General features: G+C 50.1%; 1 protein-coding gene across 1 annotated transcript in view; it reads left to right on the forward strand.

Moving 5' to 3' along the window:
- Positions 1 to 5,721: 5,721 nt before the first annotated feature.
- Positions 5,722 to 21,954, forward strand: part of ALG9 (ALG9 alpha-1,2-mannosyltransferase) — a 104,190-nt gene continuing 87,957 nt past the window's right edge. Inside the window, exons 1-13 of the mRNA XM_050910811.1 lie at positions 5,722 to 5,827; positions 6,512 to 6,650; positions 6,850 to 6,984; positions 7,802 to 7,872; positions 8,777 to 8,865; positions 9,888 to 10,023; positions 10,393 to 10,480; positions 10,623 to 10,728; positions 15,927 to 16,049; positions 17,946 to 18,100; positions 20,339 to 20,468; positions 21,242 to 21,389; positions 21,712 to 21,841. Of these exons, the coding sequence (XP_050766768.1) occupies positions 5,727 to 5,827; positions 6,512 to 6,650; positions 6,850 to 6,984; positions 7,802 to 7,872; positions 8,777 to 8,865; positions 9,888 to 10,023; positions 10,393 to 10,480; positions 10,623 to 10,728; positions 15,927 to 16,049; positions 17,946 to 18,100; positions 20,339 to 20,468; positions 21,242 to 21,389; positions 21,712 to 21,841 (1,551 nt within the window). The 5' untranslated portion in view covers positions 5,722 to 5,726. The remainder of the gene's footprint in view (positions 5,828 to 6,511; positions 6,651 to 6,849; positions 6,985 to 7,801; positions 7,873 to 8,776; positions 8,866 to 9,887; positions 10,024 to 10,392; positions 10,481 to 10,622; positions 10,729 to 15,926; positions 16,050 to 17,945; positions 18,101 to 20,338; positions 20,469 to 21,241; positions 21,390 to 21,711; positions 21,842 to 21,954) is intronic.

A 21,954-nucleotide genomic window follows, 5' to 3' on the forward strand; every position in this document is an offset into this window, starting at 1 on the left:
GGGCGCGGGGCGCGTGCCCCCTCCCCCGGGCGGCGCGCGGGCGTCTCGCGGGGGCAGGGGCGCGGGCGGGCGGGCGGGAACAGCCGTCGCGTGCGGGGTCACCAACGGTCGCGCGCGTGTGTGAGGGGGAGAGCGGCCGCCTGAGGGGAAAGGGAGAGGGACCCGCCTGGGGAAGGGGCGGGCGGGCGGGCGGGGGTCGGCGCCGCCTGGGGAGGGTCCGCGGTCGCCTCGGGGCGGGCGGGCGTCAGCCGTCGCCTTCGTGGGGAGGGTCCGCGATCGCCTCGGGGCGGGCGTCGGTCGTCGCCTTCGTGGGGAGGGTCCGCGGTCGCCTCGGGGCGGGCGGGCGTCGGCCGTCGCCTTCGTGGGGAGGGTCCGCGATCGCCTCGGGGCGGGCGGGCGTCGGCCGTCGCCTTCGTGGGGAGGGTCCGCGATCGCCTCGGGGCAGGCGGGCCGGGGTCGACCATCGCCTTCGGGGGGTCTGCGAGCGCCGTGGGGAGGGCTGGGGCTCAGGCGCCGTCCCGGGGAGGCGCGGTCAGCCACGCCGCAGGGGGTGCGGAGGGTCCAGCCCCCGCCGGGAGCGGCCAGGAGCCCGGAGCAGCAGAAGGCCCTTCGCACTCGTCCCCGCAGGGAGCACCGGAGCACCAAGTGGGTGAGAAAAGCCGACCTGCGAGGTTTTTTCGGGGGGGGCGGTGTTAAGAGTATAGGGGGTAGGTGTGGGAGGACGGCCGGGGGTCGGGTGGTGCTGTGGAGAGCTCCCTCCGGGGACCGGCGTCCCTCTCGGTCCTGACCGCGTCCTCCTGCCTTTGCAGCAGCTGGCAGAGCAGACAGAGGAGGCATCCATCGTGTGACACTGCGAGGCAAGAGGGAGTGAGAAGAAGAGCGGAGGAAGCCCGGGAGACTGAAGTGGAGGAACGAGAAAGGCACTCTGGGCAAAGGGACCTCCCTGTCACCGGGGCTGTGGTCACACAAGGGCGTCGCCAGCACCTTTGGTGCCCTGGCTGGCTTTGCACTGGGCGACCTCCCTGTAACCAGGGCTTGGGTCTTTGCTTTTGTTGGCCTTTTGCCATGTTGCCCCATGGTTAGGCTGCCTGGAGAGAGGGGCAACCCCATAAGGAGGGTGAGAGCCACCGTCTCCACACCTGGGGGGGAAGTGGAGCTCCTGAAGACGTGATGTTGTGCTGCAGCCAGGATGGCCAGCCCATAACTTGGGCGTAGGTCAGAGCTCAGGCTCCATGGGGCTCATTGAGCACACCGAGGGGGACCGCCCTGTAAGTAGGGCTGTGCGCGTCCCCTGTGCTCAACGGGAGGTGCTGGGAGGGACCCCCTGTAAGCAGGCGGGTGTCCCTGACCCCGGCCTTTCAGAGGCGTGGGGCTGAGATGTGTGGGGCTGGGCGTGCCCTGCCCTAGCCCTCTTTCTCTTTGCTCTCAGACTCGGGAGCAGCTTGGGAGAAAGAGAACCATCGGGGAAGGCGGGAGGCTGGGGGGAAGGGGCCCCCTCTGGGCATTGAGTCGTGCCTGCAAGTGGGGCCTGGCTCCTGCCCGGGCAGCCCTGGCACTGGGAAGCCCTTTTATTGCCTTGAGCTGGGCCACTGCCCCGGAAGCGGGGCTGGGGCCTCTGTTCTTTTGCCTCTCTCCGGGCCGCTGGGCACCATGGAGGTGAGAAAAGTGGGTCTAAGGTGGCTGAGCCTGGGGGGGTAGAGGATAGGAGGGGGGAAGGGTGGCTGGGGGTCGGGGAGTGCTGTGGGGACCTCCCTCCGGGGGCCGGCGTCCTTCTCTCCTCCAGGCGGAGGAGCTGGTGCTTGACTGCGCCCTCCTTCCTTGGCAGCAGCTCCTGGACAAGAAAGACAAGGCATCGTGTGGAACTGTGAGGCAAAGGCGAGCAAGAGGAGGGGCGGCAGGCTGAAGCGGGGGAAAGAGAAAGGCGCTCTGGGCAAAGGGGCCTTCCTGTCACTAGGGTTGTGGTCACACAAGAGCATTGCCAGCACCTTTGGTGCCCTGGCTGGCTTTGCGCTGGGCGACCTCCCTGTAACCAGGGCTCGGGTCGTTGGCCTTTTGCCATGTTGCCTCATGGTTTGGCTGCCCGGAGAGAGTGGCAACCCCGTAAGGAGGGTGAGAGCCACCGTCTCCGCACCCGAGGGGGAAATGGAGCTCCCTGGACCCCCAGCCCACCCTGTAAGCAGGGGAGGGCCGTTTCCCCGGCCCCGGCGGCTTTCTGCCTGCTGGCGGCCTGGCCAGCGTGACCCCCTGGAGTCGGGGCGTGTCACGGCATTTGCCCCTTGGCCACCCGTGAAGCCCCTTGGCATGTTGAGGCCCCTCTGGCCTCCATGCAGCCCGGGGGGCAGGTCTGAGGCTCTCCTCTCCTGCTCGGGGGTAGGGAAGGCTCCCCAGACATTGGCTGCACAGAGCTCGCTCTCTCTTCTGGGAAGTTCTGTTTTTCCCTGTCTGTGTCCGTGTCCGTGTCTGTGTCCATGTCTGCATGAGTGAGCGAGCGAATGAGCTTCTTGTTTAGGCCCCTGTTAAAATTGCTGCAGCGTACTTAGCTTAAACTTCCCAGGAGGGAAAGAAGGGCTCTGTGCAGCAACAAGGGGGTCCCCTCTGAGGCCGCGAGCGGAGGGAGAGCCAGGCTCGCCCCCTCTTTCTAAGGACGGAGCGAAGCCGCTTGGTCGTAGTGCGGGCAACGCGACCTGCCTGTAGTCAGGGCCTGGGTCTCTGCCCGCGTGGCTGCCTGTCCTGCTGGCGAGCTGCCAGCGTGACAGCCCTGTACTCGGGGCGTGCGTCACGAGCCGTGGAGCCCTCTGTCCCCAGGAGCAGCCCCAGCTCCCTGTAAGCAGGGCTGGGGAGGCTGCTTTAGCCAGCCCACAGGAACGAGCCCTCCCTCGCCCTTGAGAGGGTGCAGGTTGAGGCAGTGCTGTGCCGGAGGGCGCAGTCCCGCCTTTGGCGCTGCTTTTGGCTGGGGTGACCTCCCCGCAGTTGGGGTCGAGGTCGCTCCCTGGGCTCCTGAAGACGTGGTGGTGTGCTGCAGCCAGGACGGCCAGCCCGTAACTCGGGCGCAGGTCGGAGCCTCGGGCTCCGTGGGGCTTGTTGGGAGTGCCGAGCCGAGGGGGAGCGCCCTGTAAGTAGGGCTGTGTGGGTCCCCTGCGCTCGGCGGGAGGTGCTTGGAGGGACCCCCTGTAATCAGGCGGGTGCCCCTGGCCCCGGCCTTTCAGGGGCAAAAATTTGGAAGTTGTGCCGTCTTAACACAGAATTGGAATGGCTTCTAAAAATCTAGGGAATGGCACTGAGCCAAGTACCTCCCCCAAACCCATAAAAACCATCCCAAAAGCGCCAAGGATGTTCTTGTGTGACTGCAGCCTCGGTGACAGGGAGGTCCCTTTGCCCAGAGCGCCTTTCTCTTTCCCCATTTGCAGCCCGCCGCTCCTCCTCTCGCTTGCTCTTGCCTCGCAGTTCCACACACGATGGATGCCTCTTCTTTCTTTCTTCTCCAGGAGCTGCTGCCAAGGAAGGAGGGCGCAGTCAAGCGCCAGCTCCTCCGCCTGGAGGACAGAGGGGTGCCGGCCCCCGGAGGGACCTCCCCGCAGCATTCCCCGACCCCCGGCCGTCCTTCCCCCCTCCGGCCTCTACGCCCCCGGGCTCAGCCGCCTCAGACCCATTTTTCTCACCCTGTGGTGCCCAGCAGCCTGGAGGCTTAAAGCGCAGAGGCCCCAGCCCTGCTTCTGGGGCGGTGGCCCAGCTCAAGGCAATAAAAGGGCTTCCCAGTGCCAGGGCTGCCCGGGCAGGACCCGGGCCCCGCTTGCAGGCACGTCCCCGATGCCCGGAACGGGCCCCTTCCCCCCAGCCTCCTGCCTTCCCCGGTGGTTCTCTTTCTCCCAAGCTGCTCCTGGGTCTGAGAGCAGAGGGAAAGGGGACCAGGGCACGGCAGGGCAGGGCAGGGCAGAGCAAGGCAGGGCAGGGCAGGGCAGTAGATTTAGGGTGGCAAGCACCACTTGCAGGCCCCAAACACCAGCCACTTTCCAACCAGCTGCTCCGCATTGAAGCGGCAGCTTCTCCCAAGTCATGAGGAGCCCACCTCAGGAAGTTCTGCCCAAGCCCCCAAAACCTCCCAGGAAAAGCCCTTGCCAAAGTCACCAGCCACTGCTGCCGATTCACCTGCCTCCAGGGCAGAAAGTGCCCAGCACTCCTGGTAGTGCTTAGCTGGCAGCTTGTGTGGGGTAACCACCCCGTTAGCGGGGTGCGGGTCAGGGTGCCCCTGAATCGGAGAGAAGGAGCCTCCGTGGGCCCTTGGGACCAGGGCTGCCCTGTAAGTCAGGGCCCGGCCCGGAGTCCCGGGCGCTTTGCAGTCCGGGCAGCGGCTCGAGCCCCCTGTAAGCAGGGGTGCAGCCTCTCTGGCCGCTGCGTTGCATGCCCAGCTCCATTTGCCCAGGGTGCCCGCCTCCGAGCCCAGCTCCGGCACCGGCTGGAACTCCGCAGGTGGCAGCAGTGGCGCCCGGGGGAGCACGGAGCACCAATTCGGTGAGAAAAGCCGATCTGCGAGGTTTTTTCCGGGGGGGGGGGGGGGGGGGGGGGGGGGGGGGGGGGGCGGGCTGGGGCGCTGTTAGGGTATAGGGGGTAGGCGTGGGAGGACGGCCGGGGGTCGGGTGGTGCTGTGGAGAGCTCCCTCCGGGGGCCGGCGTCCCTCTCGGTCCTGACCGCGTCCTCCTGCCTTTGCAGCAGCTGGCGGAGGAGAAGAAAGAAGAGGCATCCATCGTGTGCGGAAGGAACCGCGAGGCAAGAGCGAGCCAGAGGAGGAGCGGCAGCGGGCTGAAGAACGGGCAAGAGAAAGGCACTCGTGGTAAGGGGATCCCCCTGTTTTCAGGGCTGCGGTCACCTAAAGCATCCCTGGCCCTTTGGGGATGTTTTCTGTGCCTCTGGAGAAGGTCCTTGGCTCATTGCAGTTCCCGAGATTTTTAGAAGCTGTTCTGATTCTGCGTTAAGACGACACGACTTCCCAAAGTTGTCTCAAAACTACTTTTTGTACCCTTGATGTTGCTGCACCAGCTGTGGGAACTGGAAGGGCTCTGCAGACACCCGAAGTGTCCTTTGAGGCTGTGTGCACGCCGCGGCACGAGTACTCGAGAGCAGGGATTTTGAGGTGGTTTCCCCTGTTCTGAATGCTTCTCTTTCAGCGCCCGCACGGGGGAGGAAGCCGGTAGACCTCAGCCTCTGGAGGAACATGTTCCTCCTCTCTGTCCCGAAACAGCTTCCGTCCCCGCCCTTTTCCCAGCTATTCAGTGCCGGGGGTACCCAATAAAATGCTTTCTCCAACTGTGTGTTCCCCATTTAGCTACTTTCCTGCGCAACTCTGCCCGGGCAGGGGCTGGGAACGGGGCGCGGGCGGCAGGAGCAACCGCCGCGGGGCTGCAACGGTCGCGCACGTGTGTGAAGGGGAGAGCGGCCGCCTCCCGAGAAGCGTTGCTGTCGCGGGTGGGCGAGGGAGCCTTGTTCTGGGCCAGGTGTCCTGTGCAGCAGTGTCCCTGCACAGCGCCTGCCCGGGGCTGCGGCCGGCCGGAGGCGGTCGGCGGCGCGGGACGCGCGCTGTCCTCGGGAAGAGCGCGCTTACGACCGCCCGCGCACGCGGCGTGGAGGCGCGCGCCCGTGCCCACACCCGGCATGGCGGCCGGCGGCTTCGGCACCGCTCTCCTTTCGTCCGCTGGCGGCAGGCAGCGGGCGCTCGGCTTCCCGTACTCGGCATGGCCGCCAAGGGGGCTCGGCAGCGGCCGCGGGCTGGAGGTGGCGGGGAGTCGGCCCGGCCGCGGTCGGAGGCCGCGGGCGCGGAGGAGGCCCGCCTGGAGTAGGTGTCGGAGGGGGCGGCGGGGCCGCGGGGGGGGGGGGGCGAGGCTGGGCTGCAGCGGGCGCCGGGCGCGTGCCCGCTTCCCCGGGCGGCGCGCGGCCGTCTCGCGGGGGCGGGTTCTGCAACCGTGACTCGGGCGGGATCGCAGCTGTCCTTCGGGGCCCAGCAGCCCCAACGCCGGTGGGGCAGTGCCCGTTGCGGGCACCCGCCCAGGTATTTCCTCGCTGCTGGGGTTTTACGTCTCAAACGTACCCACAGCCCCGAGTGAGGCCCGCATCGGGTGGCCGTGGTGGGTGCCCAGCCGGGTCGGCGTGTGTTGTGGAAATGGGTCTCCCCGGTCTCCCTTCGGTGGAGCTCCTCCCGGGCCTGCGGTAGCTAGTGCGTGGCCTTGCTCTCTATTGTTGGGGGGAGGAGAGGGAGGTCTTGGGGGGCTGTCTTGCAGCGGTGGGTTAAACTGTCAGGGCCGTTGCTCCGGTATGGTGAGGGGGGGTGATGGTGCTTCCTTGGGAGGGGACTGGCATCCCCCAAAGAAAGCAGTGAATGAAAGACTCATCTGTACTTACACAGTGCTTAAATGGCAGAGGTGCAAATATGCTTGTCAGTTCTTTGCCTAGTGTCACATTACTAGTCTTGATCTTGTTACTGACTCTCTTGGTGCATATTTGTATTTTTTCTTTGGATTAGATCATCTGGGAGCAAAGCAGGACAAGTGTGGGCCCCTGAAGGATCAACAGCTTTCAAGTGTCTCATCTCAGCCAGGTTCTGTGCAGCTCTCTTAAGCAACATTTCTGATTGTGATGAGACGTTTAACTATTGGGAACCGGTAAGTGGCTTTCTCTCCTTGGGGATACTTGGGAATTTGTAGTTGGCCTGTGCAAATGCAGATTTATCTAGAACCTTGTGCTAATCTCTGTGTTTCAAAGAGAAATTTTCTTACTCAGGAATTCAGAGATGGGAAATGCAAAACTGTATACTCTGTGTGATCCATATTTATTTATTTATATATTTACTCTCCATTGTAGACACACTACCTCGTTTATGGAAAGGGATTTCAGACATGGGAATACTCTCCAGCCTATGCCATCCGCTCCTATGCTTACCTGTGGCTTCATGCCTTACCAGCCTTGTTCCACGCTAGAGTTCTACAAACTAACAAGGTAAATCAGAAGTGTGAAAGCTTCTTTTGTGATGAATAAACATGCCTTTAGTCTGTGTTAATCAGCTGCTTTGTTCGTTGTCAGAGGTAAGAGAATTAGTGTTTGCAGAACACCAGTTTGTTTACAAACACTAACCTCCCTGTAAGGATTTGCAGGGGTTTGTGAGCTGACTCAACAAGATCCAAGGAGAAGTGATTGGGAAGTTGCAGGGAAATGCTGTCAGGCTCCGGTTTGATTGAGAAGCTGTCCCAGAGGGGCTGGTAACTCCTTGGCCTTTTGAGTATGTGCAGGCCTGGGGACAGTTACCTGGCAGCCATGGGCTCTCACTCACCCCTGTGAGTTTCACCCTGATGCTTTAGAGGCCTGTATTGTTTTCTACGCCAGTTATCAATGACTGTTTTGATTTTTTTTTTCAATAAACTATAAAAAATTAATATTTTGCAAGGGATATTGCAAACTGAACTCACAGAAATGTAAAAGAAAGAGCACTGCATATGCATTCTGCTTGGGTATCCCTTGCCATACTTGGCATGTTTCTGCACGACAGAAAAAAAAAGAGGGGTAGTTCTGGTAAGTTCAGTGGACTGTGTTCACTTTCTGTGTTGTAAAGGACTTCAATGTTAGAGGGCTAGGCCTTGAGCTGCCGGGATCTTCAGCATCCCTTGGTGCGGGATCTGGGTCTACAAGAATAGGCTCATTCACCACTGCCAAACTTGCTCCATCCTGTTCAGAAATTTTGTTCTTGGGACCGACTTGTTAGTAATAGGTGCATAAGCTTCATTGCAAACTTTGTTCAGACTCTGAGTATGTCTCCTAGGTTCTTATCTTCTATTTCCTCCGATGCTTCTTGGCCTTCCTGAGCTGCATTTGCGAACTCTACTTCTACAAGTGAGTATTAGAAGCTGTCTACAGTGAATGTTTTGGAGCGGTGTAACATATTCAGTTATTGCCACAGGAAATACACTCTGAAGCTCATGTGTAGATGTGTCTGGGAAATTGGGCTACTTCACAGTGAACCTTGAAAATACGTGTTCTCATGATAACTTAATGAAATATTGGTCAGAATTCCACTGTTAGGACAAAATTGTATTCTCAGATCTGCCACCCACATCTCCACTCCAGCGTTTTGTTGACTACACTCATCTTCTCATTGATACCAGCAAGCAGGGTGGGAGTGTTGTAAACTGAGCTCTGCTGGAGGACTGGTGCTGTGTTTGCTTATCATAGTGAATTTTAGTGGAATACATTGATTGTTGCTGTCTGTAATGTATCTGCCAATGGTGTTTACCTCCACTAAAAGCAGTAGCCTGAACATACAATTATCTTGTCTACGCTGAATTTTTATTTTTACCTGCTGCCTCTTATTTGTGGCTTTCAAACTATTACTTTGCATGACTTTTCTGTTGGCAATAGTCTGGTTTTAAGAATGTGAGCTGTGGCTTTTTGCATGATGGGATTTTGTGAGGGGTGAAAATCTTAGATAGATTGATGTTGCTACAGCAGTGCAGACTCCCTAAGTTCCTGAGATTTGCATGAGCACAACTGACACTGGTAGAAGCCAAGTCTCTTCTAGAGTTTTGCACTAGGGTAACTTTCGAGGATCTGAAGTCCCAGGCCAGAGGCAATTATGCTGCTCTTCAGGTTGCCTTCAGCAGCTGAGTAATGAGAATCACCCACGTTAAAGCTCTCAGGATGCTCCATGGATTGATTGTGGTTCTGCATGCATTGGGTACTGTTCTTTTACGTACTGAGGATATTTTTTGTGGTATTTAATTCTCTCTTGCTTCCTTAGGGCTGTGTGCAAGAAGTTTGGGCTACATGTGAGCCGGCTGATGTTGGCCTTCTTAGTACTCAGCACTGGGATGTTTTGCTCATCTGCAGGTAAGTTTGCGTAGCAACGACACTAACAGTTACTTTGTCCATAGAAACCAAAGACAGATCCAGAGAGAAGAAAATCCACGCACTAAAATATCTCTAGCAATTGTTTGTTGTATTCTGCTGCAGGTATTTCTCATGGCAGGTGTGACCACAGAATAAGTGTTGATTCAAATTATGTTCCCTGCATCACTCTCTTGTATCTTTCCATTTCCAGGGTGTGTTTGTTTCTATTGCTGCCTCCAGTTTCTCTGCAATGGGCCATGCCTTTTAAACAGGATCTTGGTCTACCTTCCTTGAACATATTTTAATCCAAGGAAGAAGAGTCATATTTTGGCATTGTCATTTGCCTTTGTGTCCTGTCCCCTCAGGCTGGTTGTACCCATTTGCCTAGCCAACCACTGTAAGACTTATAAAACACCTGCTGTAGTTATTGAGTAAAGTGCAAAGAGAGACTTTGAGCAAAGGTTTTCTGTATTGTGTGCACACAGAAACTTAAAGGGAAATACCACAACTTACGATTGCTGAGATTTCCTATTTTACCCTTTTTTTTATTTATGGTGAGTGGAGAAAGGACTTTCCTTTCATTGTTTTTGCAGTGTCGTAGGTCTCCTCATTCTTCACTTACTTCCCACCAGTCTCTGCCCAGTTGTTTCAGAGACTACCCAGTCAGCTCACATTTTCTGCTGCCACTTGAGCAGGTTCATTTCATTTTTTTCAACTTAGCAGAATATAGAGGGTGCAGCAAGTGTTACAAGTAGTAACCGTGGATGCTGTCAACTGGTTACCACTGCTGAGTGCCACTGAGCAAAGAGACCTTCATACTTAAAGGAAGTGTTTCTGGTCTTGGCAGAACAAGAAAAAGAATCTTTTTTTTTTTTTTTTTTGCTGTCACTGAAATGAGAGTGTCCAGTATAGCATCCCAGCTCCAATGGAATGAATGGGAGATGATTAGCCTTATCCTGGCCTCATGCAGTTCTCCTGCTGTGGAAAAGCTGTGCTAACCCCTTTCTTTCCTTGTGTTGCAGCTTTTCTCCCAAGCAGTTTCTGCATGTACACCACGGTGATTGCCGTGACTGGCTGGTATATGGACAAGACCTCTGTAGCAGTGCTGGGGGTGGCCGCTGGAGCCCTTCTGGGCTGGCCCTTCAGTGCAGCTCTTGGGTAAGCAGAGGAGGGCTCAGGAGTTTTGCACTTTGTCAAATGTTTTTTGCCTGGTTGTGGAGAATGTAGGGGCTGGAGAGCTGGAGGAAGAAACTAGCAGGGACTGAGCTGTCACCCTGGTCTGGGATCATTGCTGTGGGCTTGCATAGCCTGATTTCTTTGCTTTTCAAGAACTTAGGTTGGGAAGATTTCCTGACCCTAATGTACTGAGAGTAAAACCTGAGTTGGATGACTGGAATATGGAGTAGGAGCAGAGCCCAGTGAAGTGATGGATCTCTTCCAGCTAGTGCCCCGCTTGCTGTGAAGGGGCGGGAAAACCTGCAGTGGGGAAAGACAAAGTCTCCAGTTGATACCTGGTCTCTCTTTCAGGCTTCCAATTGCCTTTGACTTTTTGATACTGAGGCAGAGGTGGAAAAGTTTCCTAAACTGGTGTGTGGTGTCATTGATCCTGTTTCTGGTAAGTGCCTGTAACAACACAAAGAGGGAATGGATTGGGCTTGCAGTAGAAGGGGTGGGTTCCATTAAGAAAATCACACAGAGCTTTTGAGCAGTCCAGCCAAAAGCTTCTGGCACTTTAAATAATAGATGCTTTCTTCCAGGTGCCCTTGGTAGTTGTGGACAGCTATTACTATGGGAAGCTGGTAGTTGCACCTCTCAACATTGTTTTATACAATGTCTTCACCTCTCACGGACCTGATCTCTATGGTGAGTTTAAGATAACAGGACAGGAAGGGAGTCGGCGGTTTTCTTGCTACTGTGACCCACCAGGTCTTGATTGCCAATCCTATTTCTGACGTACTCTAAAGCAAAAGCAGCCTGCAAGCTCCAAAGGGCTGCAGTTCCAGCTGTTTGCCACCGGATGTCTCTCTCGAGCTGAGAATCCGCAGGCCGTTGTCGGATTTCTCCGCGCTGCGAGTTAAGCTGCTTTTGTTCACTTTCAAGTTTTGTAAACCGTCGTGAGATGTCTCAGCATCACAGTAGAGAACTGTTAGTAGCAAACGTGTCTGGATGCTATGCGAGTGCAGTGGGCACAAGTGATACGTGTGTGTTTGTGAGCTTTAATCAAGTTCTTGGCTGTTGTTCCTCACAGTCAGGGTGCAGAACCTTGGGAAAGTGGGTAACAGTGCAGAATTCATAGTTCTTTCGGTTCACATCGGGTCTCTGCAGACTTCCTGAGTCCGTGCTGTGCCTTGGGAATCTCCTTGCTTATTGGCAGTGTATGGCCTGGGCTTTGCTGGCAAGCAGAATCTGAGGTTACCATAAAGGCATCTAATCTGCCAGCAAATCATCTGTCTACAAGGAGTTCCCTGGTACTGGCCATTTAGGATACTGTGTGACCCAAATCTCAGGTCTGAACCTTGACGGCTATGCTGTGTTGTTTGTTTGGGAGCTGCCACTGTGCTAAGTTGTTCATATCATGTACTTCCAGAGCTGAAGAGTAGAAAAGTATTGTATTTCTAGCAGGGCTTCAGAGGGGCTGGCAGAGACTTCAGGGAGCTTAGGGTGCAGGGTCCCTGCGTCATCTCTGTCATCTGTTTAAGCCCTGTCGAGATATTCTAGGAGGGATTCAGCAGTGATTAGCAGCAAGGCTTTCTCTGGCAGTGCCCTGCAGGCCATATTTGTTGCTTCATTTGAAGAGCTGTTTTGGGTGGTGATTTGTTACTTGTGCTGTGGCACAGCAGGGCAACAGCTGCTTTGCCATGGTTCTTCATCTCTGCAGGAAGGCTCTGAAGTCTGTTGCTGTGTATTTTCTGTAAGTAAACTCCAGGCTCTGTCTCTGATAGGTTTGGCATGGGCTTGTGCCTGACCTTTTCCACACTGGTGCATGAGTTGTTTCCAGAAGCCTCCGGGGACCAATCTATTCTGAAGTGTTTTATTCATAGTGACGTTCATATAACATCCTCAGGCCAGTAAGAGAGCCTGCTTGAAATTGCTCTTTAATGCAATGTGGCCAGGACAACGCTGTGTGTTTAGAGAGCTTCAAAACACTTGGGAAAAATAACACTACCAGGGGAGATGAAAGGCTGGCCAATGCCTTTTGGCTTTGGAGCTGGGATTTCCCAACTTTCACATGATGGGAGCAGGAACTGCTGGAGGTTGCAGAGTCATCAACCCATATCATCTTCAGTGTAAGCACCACAGTATTTTTCCTTTTGCCTGCAGACTGGAGTTCTGGAGACAAGGTTCAAATTTTTTTTTTTTTTTTTTTTTTTTTTTTTTTTGGTCATTAGCAATACACTCCTTCTGGATAAACACAAGTCTGTGCAATGAGTATTTCCCTGGGGTGATTGGGTTTCTACCACCAAGGGAAAGTAGCTTCTAAGCGTATATCCCTAAGCCTGATTCTGAGGCTTTAGGATGTTTTTGTGTACATATGTTCTAAGAACGCGCAATTTGTGACTAAAGTTTTGTCCCACTTCCTGTGATCAGAGCCTTGGCTGGGACTTGCAGTGTGATGGCACTTTGGGAAGCTTTGTTCAGTTTGGGTGGAATGTGCTGGAGCTGTTTATATGACACCTTGCTCTGTTGAGTCCTGATTCTTAAATAGAGTGAAATAAATGAAATGCAGAAAGCAGACTGTTTATTATACTAGCACTGAATCAGACTTGCTTAGAATAAGAGCTGTGACTCATGATCAAATTATTGCAGCTTAGTTACTGCTTAACAGCTGAGCTACAGTTCCTGTCTGCACGCAGGCTTTTAGCCTGTGACAAACATAGAGTGGGGTACCTTAGTTTAAGCCTATTTTACAACTCCTCTGCTTTGTCCTGAGCTGCCCTCACCGCTGCTGTGGTCAAGCTGCAGCATGGCAGCTTGTTAAGTTCTATTAACTTGTGTGTGAGTTTGATTTCTAGAATTGCTCCTGGAGCCTGTCACAAAGCACAAAGTTCAAACCAGTTTCTGGCTCAGTGTCTGACAGTGCTTCCAGTTGGTTATCCCCATGGAACCGTAGTGCCATGAACTGACTGAGCCACAGTGTTCTTCCCACTGCTTTCATCAGTCTCGTACAGCCCACATCTGCTCAGCTCTAGCATGTGGGATGCTTGCAGGAAGTTAAATCTTCTGTCATGGTCTGAAAGCGATGCTGTGGAAGCATGTTGCCATCAATACTGTGCATGGAGAGTTTTTTAGTGTCCCTCCCTGCTTCAAAGATGTTGTTCTCGGCCAGGATTTCTTGTATGCAATGGGGTTGTTCTTTTTTTACATTGCAGTTCTTTCTCAGATTACCTTGAGTTGTTGTGGATAACAAGAATAAAAGCATTTTGCCCTGGGAGGCATTGAGACTGAATGCCCCTGAATGGGTGAGTCATCACAGTGACCAAGCCTATTGCTTTTTGCCTGGTATCTGTGAATTATTTAACTTGCCTGTGTAATGCACTGTTCTCCTCTCATATTTTTTTTTCCTTTTTTTTTTCCCTCCTCACCTAGTGAAGAAGATCCTTCACTGGAGAAGGAAGGGAGGTTCCAGTGCTTAGTTCTTAAGGGCAATTCAGTCACACTGCAAAAAAGTCCGAGAAAGTAGCCTTTTTGTTAAAGCTGTGCTTCAGACCAGCAGACCTCTTTATTAGCAGAGTCCCTCTGGGCACCTCTGGGCCTTTAAGGCTGTATCTGGATCGTGGAGGAGGCGTGCTTCATGAAGTGTCCTTCATTCCTGAGTCCCAGGCTACCAAATCAGAGACCAGACTAGAGAGCGCCATAGTTAATTTCCTTTACTTCCCATAGCAGCCAGGGCAGGTAGAAGAGGGACAGTATGGTCCCTGGTACTATACTTTAGAGATTTGGGACTTGGCTGTGCTGTGCAGCTTAATTGTAGCCAGAAAACACTGGAGGGTAACAGTTTATATCAGTTTAAGAAGCCTTCTGTCTTATCCTGGCATCTTCTGTGATAAACTGGCTGTTGTTTATAGCAGTGGGAGTCGGGAAGCAGATTACGGAACCCAGTTCCAGTCCTTTTTTATATAAGGAGAGACCTTGGTGCTCCACAGAAGTAGTTACTAGAGTGGCCTAATCAGTGTTAACCCTGCTGTAAGTCTTTAGAAACCTGTGCTATTGCCTCAGAAGAGAATCTGGAGGTGGCAGGGCTGGGAAGAAACCAAAGCCCGCTTTACACACACTTTTTCTAGATGTCCACTGGAAGATTTACAGTGTGATACCCCAGACTGCCTCAGGTTTTCCCTCACAGACATATCCCAGTCAGCAACCCTGACTTCTAGGAAGGGTAGTACGCTTCAGTCCTAAAATGATCTGCTTTCTGCACATGTTCAAGATCTGTCGCAGTGATTTTTTAGAATTGCAGTCCTTAAATATGGAGAGTCACCAACAGTCTAGAGAAGGAGGAAGGGACATTGTTACTATTGCAATATTGCCATACAGGTGACTCTGTCATGTCCATCACTTGACATGATCTTTCAATCTACCGTATCCCATATTCAGCCTTTCACAGGCTGAGGATTGTGCTCATGTGGGACTTGCAAGAATTATGAGGCAGGTGGAGAGACAGAGAAGGTGAATTTCTAATAATTCGCTCCCTTAAGGCCCCCTATCCCCCAGAATCCAAATCTGTAATTGCTATTTGCTTTCAGTGCTAATAGCTACAGGTTTCCTAAATGAACCTCAGTTGCTTGGACTTGGCCTTAGTAACTCCAGCGACATGTTTCTGATATTACTAGTGCAGCTTCTAATCATATTTAGCTGTAGGAGCTGCAGAAGTTTTGGGTTTTCCTTGCTGCTTTTCAGTTGTCTGATTAATTTCAACATGGACCCTATTTAAGTGGCTCTGATTGCAGGAAATTGCTGTGGCATGTGACACATGTCACAACAGTGCAGTGATTAAAGCCCCCGCGTGTCATTTACTGACTGATTGAGCTAATCACACTGAGAGAGAGGCAAATGTGTGGAGAGGAACTGGCATTCCTTATTGTTCAGGATTTTAAGCATCCTGAATTAAGAGTCCAAATAAATGACAGTTGGACTGGAATTTCTTTCAATTTACATCCTTCGAAGCTTGCAACCAATACCTAAGTATGTCATGTTAGGAGGCACAGTTGGATTGCTCCTGTTTGAAGCTACACTGTAAGAACAAATTGAAGTAGGGACATTTTAAATAGTGTTGACTCTAAGGGAGGTACCAAAACTAGCATCTGGATGAACTTTAGTGGCAGAGTCTTTGTTGGGGTGAAGTGTGAATGTGAACACTTTTTCTTGTTCCTTTTTAGTACATTTTCTATTTCTGCCAACATGGAGTATACATCATCACTACAGAATTATAATGATCTTTTATTAACATTGTGTGGTTTTGTGTTATTCCTCTGTTACTTCTCTGCAATTAGAAAGAATGAATTTGGAGTCAAATTTCCTAGTTTTACAAGTTTCCACCTCTACTTTCTTGCTGTGTAGGCTTTCTTAACGCAAGGGCGAGTTCTGTGTCATAGAACTCTGCTGGGCAAGGCTGACTGTTAGAGTGGCCTGTGATTCATGAGCAGCAGGTGTGATATTGACTATGACGCAGTGAAAAAGGAAGGAGAAAAATAATTTCTGAAAAGGAAGACAATGAAGTTTCATGGGCAGACATGATTGTGAGATACTCTGGTGCCTTTGTATGGCTATTGACTAACTCTCCTGCCACTGTTATGGCAGTTTTATGGGTGAGGGGCAGAACCATGAGACTGATTTGAGATGGCTCAGGCTTATGCCATGGACCTGCATCCTCTGTCCAGCTGCAAGATCTTCTGTCCACACCCTTTCCGTTCTTTGGTTCCAATATGCTTGCAATGGGGAGAATTGATGTCTGCTGCTGATTATCTCAGCCTGTGTCAGGCAGAGAAGGAACAGAGCTGCTGTTACATCTAGGTCTCATACACGCTTGTATTTAAAAACTCTTGTTTCCTTTTCTCATCCTTTAGGTACAGAACCCTGGTCCTTCTATTTCATCAATGGCTTTCTGAATTTCAATGTGGCATTTATTTTGGCGCTGCTTGTGCTGCCACTGACTTGCCTCATGGAGTGTCTGCTTCAGAAATTTCATGGTGAGTGCAAGACAGCTGTGAAAGCCAAGCACAGACAGCCCGGATCTCAACCCTGTTACTAAAGGGAGAGCTTGCCAGCCAAAGAGCAGCTTTCCTTTATTGGAAGTGAAGCTAGGTTCAGGGAAAGTCTTTGGAGTAATAGGAAAGTTCCTAGAGCTCGTTACTCAGTTCAGTATTGACTCCACAATGTAGTTGCTGTGTAGAAAGAACACGCAGTGAGATGCATCTACTTACGTGCTGTCTGCAAAAGGGCAGAAACATGTTTTTAAGGATGATTCCTGTGTTCCCTGCCTCCACCTCAAGAAGAACAATGTGTTATCAAGGCTGAACTATCCATACCCAGAGTAAGCTTAACAAGTTGTATGGTACATAACCTTCAGCCAGACAAGCAAATGCATTAGAAATAGCCCCATCAGAAATCTTAAGGGCGAAAGAAACTATGTACCCATTGTTGTTTCCATCTTATCTGCAGCTGGAAATGGTAGCCTTTAGAGTTATTTGGGGAACCTTTTGCTGGCTCTTTATTTGTTACTTTTTTATACCACTGCCAGAATGTTTTCTGCAGCAGCTTGAGAGAACAGAGTTGTTATTTCCTTTTTGATTGTTGGGGCTGAGCCTACAAATAGGCATCCTCTGGTCTCTGCTGCTGCCGCCCATGTTGGGATTGAACCTGGACTCTTCTGTGCACTGTGAAAGGCACTCTTGAGCTCACAGGACTGAGCCCCAGCAGGACAGTCTTGCTACCCCATGCTTTGGGAAGTGTCCCCATAGGTGTGGATGTACTGAGAGTAGAGAAAGAAGGAACCAGAGTATTCCCTGCTTCACGTTGGGCTTTCTCTTAAATAAAATAACATCAGTTTGAACACATGACATTTGGCAAGTGACTTTAGAGAGGAAAAAGGTGTTGAGGAAGCGTGAATTCTTCTCTGCCGTTTTCCTAAGGAAGATTCATTAAGCGTCGGCAGCAGCCTCGAGATTCATCAGTCCAGTTAGTGCTTTGCGCTCTGATTTTTACTGAATACAAGAAACAATAACATCATAATCCTTGCTGAAAATGTATGTTAACGGGTATTTGCTTATATCTGTTCCTTGGGTATGACTGACATACTGTCAGAAACCAGTAAAAGCTCAGTAGGAGATCCTGTAAATGCAAGATTTCCTGCTGTTCACTTGGTGTTCTTGTACTTAACAGCAGGAGCAATTCTACCAAGTGCTTTGTTCTTATTGTCTGTGAAATGCCGTTAGCTTAATTGCTTAATTCTGCTGTTGGGAGTAGCAAGGGGGAAGAAAAGGGACTGAAAATTGTCAGGCACTGTAGAACCCTCCTCAGTGTGACTAAAATTCAGGGTAATTGTTGTTATTTTTGAATCAGTTATTTCCTCCGTTAAGCAGAAGGTGCCTGAGAGACCTCTCATGCTGTTATTTTTGTAATGAAGCAATGAAGGTTGTGGAAACTTCAGTCGCTAAACAACCATTTGTAAGTGGAAGGGTAGGTCCAGAGGAGATCCTTTCTGATCTTTGTATGTATAGCATAATACACGGCAGGAAATCTAGTACTTCTGAGTACCCATTTAGACATGTCAATTCTTCATGCGTTTTGTCTCTTGCTTGGATTCAGTAATGCAGTCCCTTATTTTCTGCTTTTGGTCTTCTGAAGTCTGTTGAAATTGTTAGTATTGTAGGAATCTACAAAAATTCTCTGATCAAAATTCTGTATTGACTGTTTGGACACGTTACTTGGAGTTTAGCAACACAGCGGCTCAGAACATGATGTGTTTGTGTCTGAAGGCAATGGTTTGCGTCTGAAGAATGGGCTTTTGAATGTGAGATATGATTGTGCAAGAGGGGGATTAGGATAAACCCCTCATTCCTACATTACTACTTTGTTTCTTTCAGTTCAGAATCTGGGCCGTCCCTACTGGCTGACACTAGCTCCTATGTACATTTGGATCATGATTTTCTTCAGTCAGCCCCACAAAGAAGAGAGGTTTCTCTTTCCCATCTATCCCCTCATCTGTCTCTGCGGTGCTGTGGCTCTGTCTGCTCTTCAGGTAAGTTTTAGTGGAACGTGTTTTTTTAATGAGCTCATACCTTTAGGAAGCATACCTGCTAGCTGACTTCTTTAACATTGCTTCCCGAAGTTTGGGAACATCTGCAGAATATCTGTCTCTGTGACACAATCTACAGTGATTACACAGTTCAGGACTGTCCTATGCATAACTTGTGAGCATTGTCTTTAATCTGTTAGCTGGTACAGTTTTCATTTTTGAAACATGTTTCATGGATAGATGTTGAGACTCTGGAAGCAAAATGCACAGCTGTTCTAATACTGAAGTGTGTGTGTGCGTGTTCCTGATTTTACAAGTTAAACCATAATCTTCCTGTACAGGTTGATTGAGAGTATGTGGAAAACTATTAGCCCTCTGTAAGATGTGACGTAAAAGCAAAAATATTTGGGATTTCCCTCCTGAGTGTTGTACAGAATGAGCTCATCTAATAATCTTGGACTTCAGTGCAGGCTGCTTCACAGCCCAGCAAAAAAAGTTAAATTTCATGGCTCTATAAGGTGATCACATTAGGAGCTTGTCCGGTATTGTGTGAAGTGATAAAGGGTTGAGAATATTTCCTTGCCGCTAATTATTTCATGATGACTTTCAGTTGTTCTCCCATCCCAAGTGGGAATTTCTGGTGAGGAGCAGTTGTGATGTTGTAGCGCCAATAGAACACAACATCCGAGAGATGTCATGAGGATTAGTAACTTGCTTATAGCATTGTACCTTCTTTGTCTGCTGTTAAGCAAGCTTTAAGGGGCACGAATGTGTGTGTGTAGGAAATACATTTTGTTGTATCCTAGTAGGAATCCTTCACTGATTTGAAAAAGGAAAAGTGATCTTGTTTAGGCATTGGGAAATTGTGTTGGACATTTGGAAGAGCCAAAAATTGGATGTTTAGTAAATATCACTTGAAACACTTCATAGAGTAAAGCACTAATATAAACTGATATAAACCTTCCCAAAGCTCAAAATTACTCATCTTTCCTCTGTTAAAGAGGTGCAGGAATATAGTCACTAGACCCTGTTAGAGCCTGTTCCAGCTGTTCGGCCTCATTCTGCTATTACTCCTCTGTCCTGCTATGCACGACTGCTGGCTGCCTGTCCTGGACTTGCCACCAGCATTGCCTGCACCCCTCAAATCACTCTCACTCTTACCCTGGTCAGTTGTTATTCTGACTGTTGATCTCCCATCACTGCTAATGCTTTGCAGTCCTAAGCTGGAGCACCCCAGATGAGTTTCAGTCCTTGCATTCGTACAGGATCAAGCTCTGTAACGTCAGCAGTTTTATGGCTCTGACTGAGAATTGCTATGTGCTGTCAGAACATTCATCAGAGGGCAATGGTTTAGGACCTTTGCCAAATATGGCCTTAGGAAAATCTAGTATATATTTCTGTCCTGCATATTTTAACACTGTTTGATGACATTTTGTCCAGTATTCAGTATCCAGCTGAGAATTTAGAACTGATTGCCCACTCGTAGTACAAGCTTGTCACAGTCTGCTCCTCTAAACTACGTGGATCTGGCTGTTATGAGAAAAATGCAAACAAGACAAGAGGAACAGAAACCAGATTAGGATAGGAAGTGAATAAGCACTCCTGCAGAAAGGCAGAGCAGGAGGGAGGGACCAAGCCAAGTATTGGATGTAGTTCCTCCTGGGTATTCCCAGAAAGGCTTTTAAATTAGAAAAACCTAGAGGGCTTTTCTTTTAACAATTTCAGAGTGGCTTGTGTTTAAAGGTGGATGCAGAATGTGCTGTGTGTTCTTTTATCCACTTCAAAGCTGTAGTTTGTGCAGACAGGGTAAACAACCATACGTCACTCCGTAAATCTGGGTTGTGGAACTTTTGTTAGAGAGGAAGTCAGTCCAGCATTGAAAATGAGGTCTGTCTAGGTAGGGAAGTTCTACAGAAGTGTCTGAAAGGGACACTTGCTGCTGGTTCACCTGGGAACAACCAAGCTGGAGCCCTGGTAGAGAGCACTTTACAGCTTGACCAGGGCCTTCCTAGGGAAAAGAGCTGAAAACGTCTTTAAATACCCTAGATTATCAGTTAAGAAATGTGACTGAACCATGTCAGGTTTTGTGCATTTTTTGTGGGTCTGGATGAAAAAATGAAGACCACAGATCTGGTGGGAGATGCAGGCACTGCTGTAAGGTCCTTATGAAAAATAGAATTTTGCTAAACATATCAGACTTTGAGTAATTTTATATTGTCTTTTTTTTAAATCTTTCCTCAGAAATGTTACCACTTCATATTCCAGCGCTACCGCCTGGAACACTACACAGTATCCTCCAACTGGCTGGCTCTGGGGACTGTCTTTCTCTTTGGCCTTTTGTCACTGTCACGCTCTGTTGCCTTATTCAGAGGTTGGTATTTCAGACTTGTTCTGTACCTTCCTGGGTATTGGTCTTGGCAAGTCTTAAGGCCTGCCAAAGTTGTGCTGCTTTAACTATAGCCGCACAGTAGAAATTAGGAACTTTGAAAGTTTGGATGTCATTGTTGCAGGGAAAGAAATAAGTTCTAATGGTCACCATTAATGAATGATTATGCGTGTGTGTGTGTGTGTATGTATATGCACATTCATACATGTATGTATGAACGTATGTATGTATTCATGTATGTATGAATGTATCAATAGAATTACATCAGTTAAAAATCTGCTGCCCTTCACCTTCAGCCAATACAACTATACTGATATAAAACCTGTACCCAGACCAGTATTAAAGCACATAGTTTAACTTTCAAACATATCATCCCACTTGAAAAAGCATTTTTCCATGTAAAACTTGTAATTAGGTGCATGTGTCCTTAATGGAGATGGATTAGATATGGTCCTTAAGTACTTTCTTGAATCAGAGCCATGCAGTGAACCTTCCCACCACATCAATATTTTTTTGCTTGATGGTAGCCATTGACAGTCAGGACAGGAGAATGTGAATAAAGGTGGTAGGGTACAAGCACTTCTGAAAGGAGGGGAAGCTTTGGAATCCAGCCACTTTTTAGCATAGACCAATTCATTTATTCAAGAAGTTATCAGTTAAAAAGTTATGTATGAACAATTTTTTGTAGTCTTTCAAAAGTAGTCATGTAAATGTCACCTATTTCTTTAGCCTTATTTACAACTTTCTGCCTTCCATAGGCTACCATGGGCCCCTGGACCTGTACCCAGAATTTCACAGGATTGCTACTGACCCAAGTATTCACACTGTGCCAGAGGGAAGACCAGTTAATGTCTGCGTGGGAAAGGAGTGGCACAGATTTCCAAGCAGCTTTCTTCTGCCAGATAAGTAAGCTGTTTAATGTAAAAGGTACAATTTGGTGAGATTCATAAGAAGGGGCACTTCTCATAAGAAGTATTTATGGGAGTAACCTTCAAGACCTTGTATCTCTGTTGACACCAGCATATCCAAAACAAAGGATTCCGAAGTTTGTTGTCAGCAGATTATGTTGGCCACAAGCTACTGAAAATTTGTAGTGTGACTGCTCCTCTAGCAGGGCTGTCTACCCTCAGGAATGAAATGTCCTTGGTTATGCTTTTGGTTTTCTCCACACAAAATGTTACTAGCTCCTGCATTTTCCTGCTGGGCTTTCTGACACTGTTCTCTGCAGTTGGCAGCTCCAGTTCATCCTGTCAGAATTCAGGGGCCAGTTACCAAAACCATTTGCCAAGGGACCAATGGCCACACGGATCATTCCCACTGACATGAATGACCAAAACAAGGAAGAGCCATCTCGATATGTAAGGGTTATACTCCTGTTTTCTTTTCCTTACCTTACTGTATAATTTGTATTAATATAATGCCTGTTGTTGGGTCTCCCCATTTTGTTTCTCGGCGACCATACAAGTTACAG

The sequence above is a fragment of the Gymnogyps californianus genome, chromosome 25 (assembly GCF_018139145.2).
Source record: "Gymnogyps californianus isolate 813 chromosome 25, ASM1813914v2, whole genome shotgun sequence".
Lineage (NCBI taxonomy): Eukaryota > Metazoa > Chordata > Aves > Accipitriformes > Cathartidae > Gymnogyps > Gymnogyps californianus.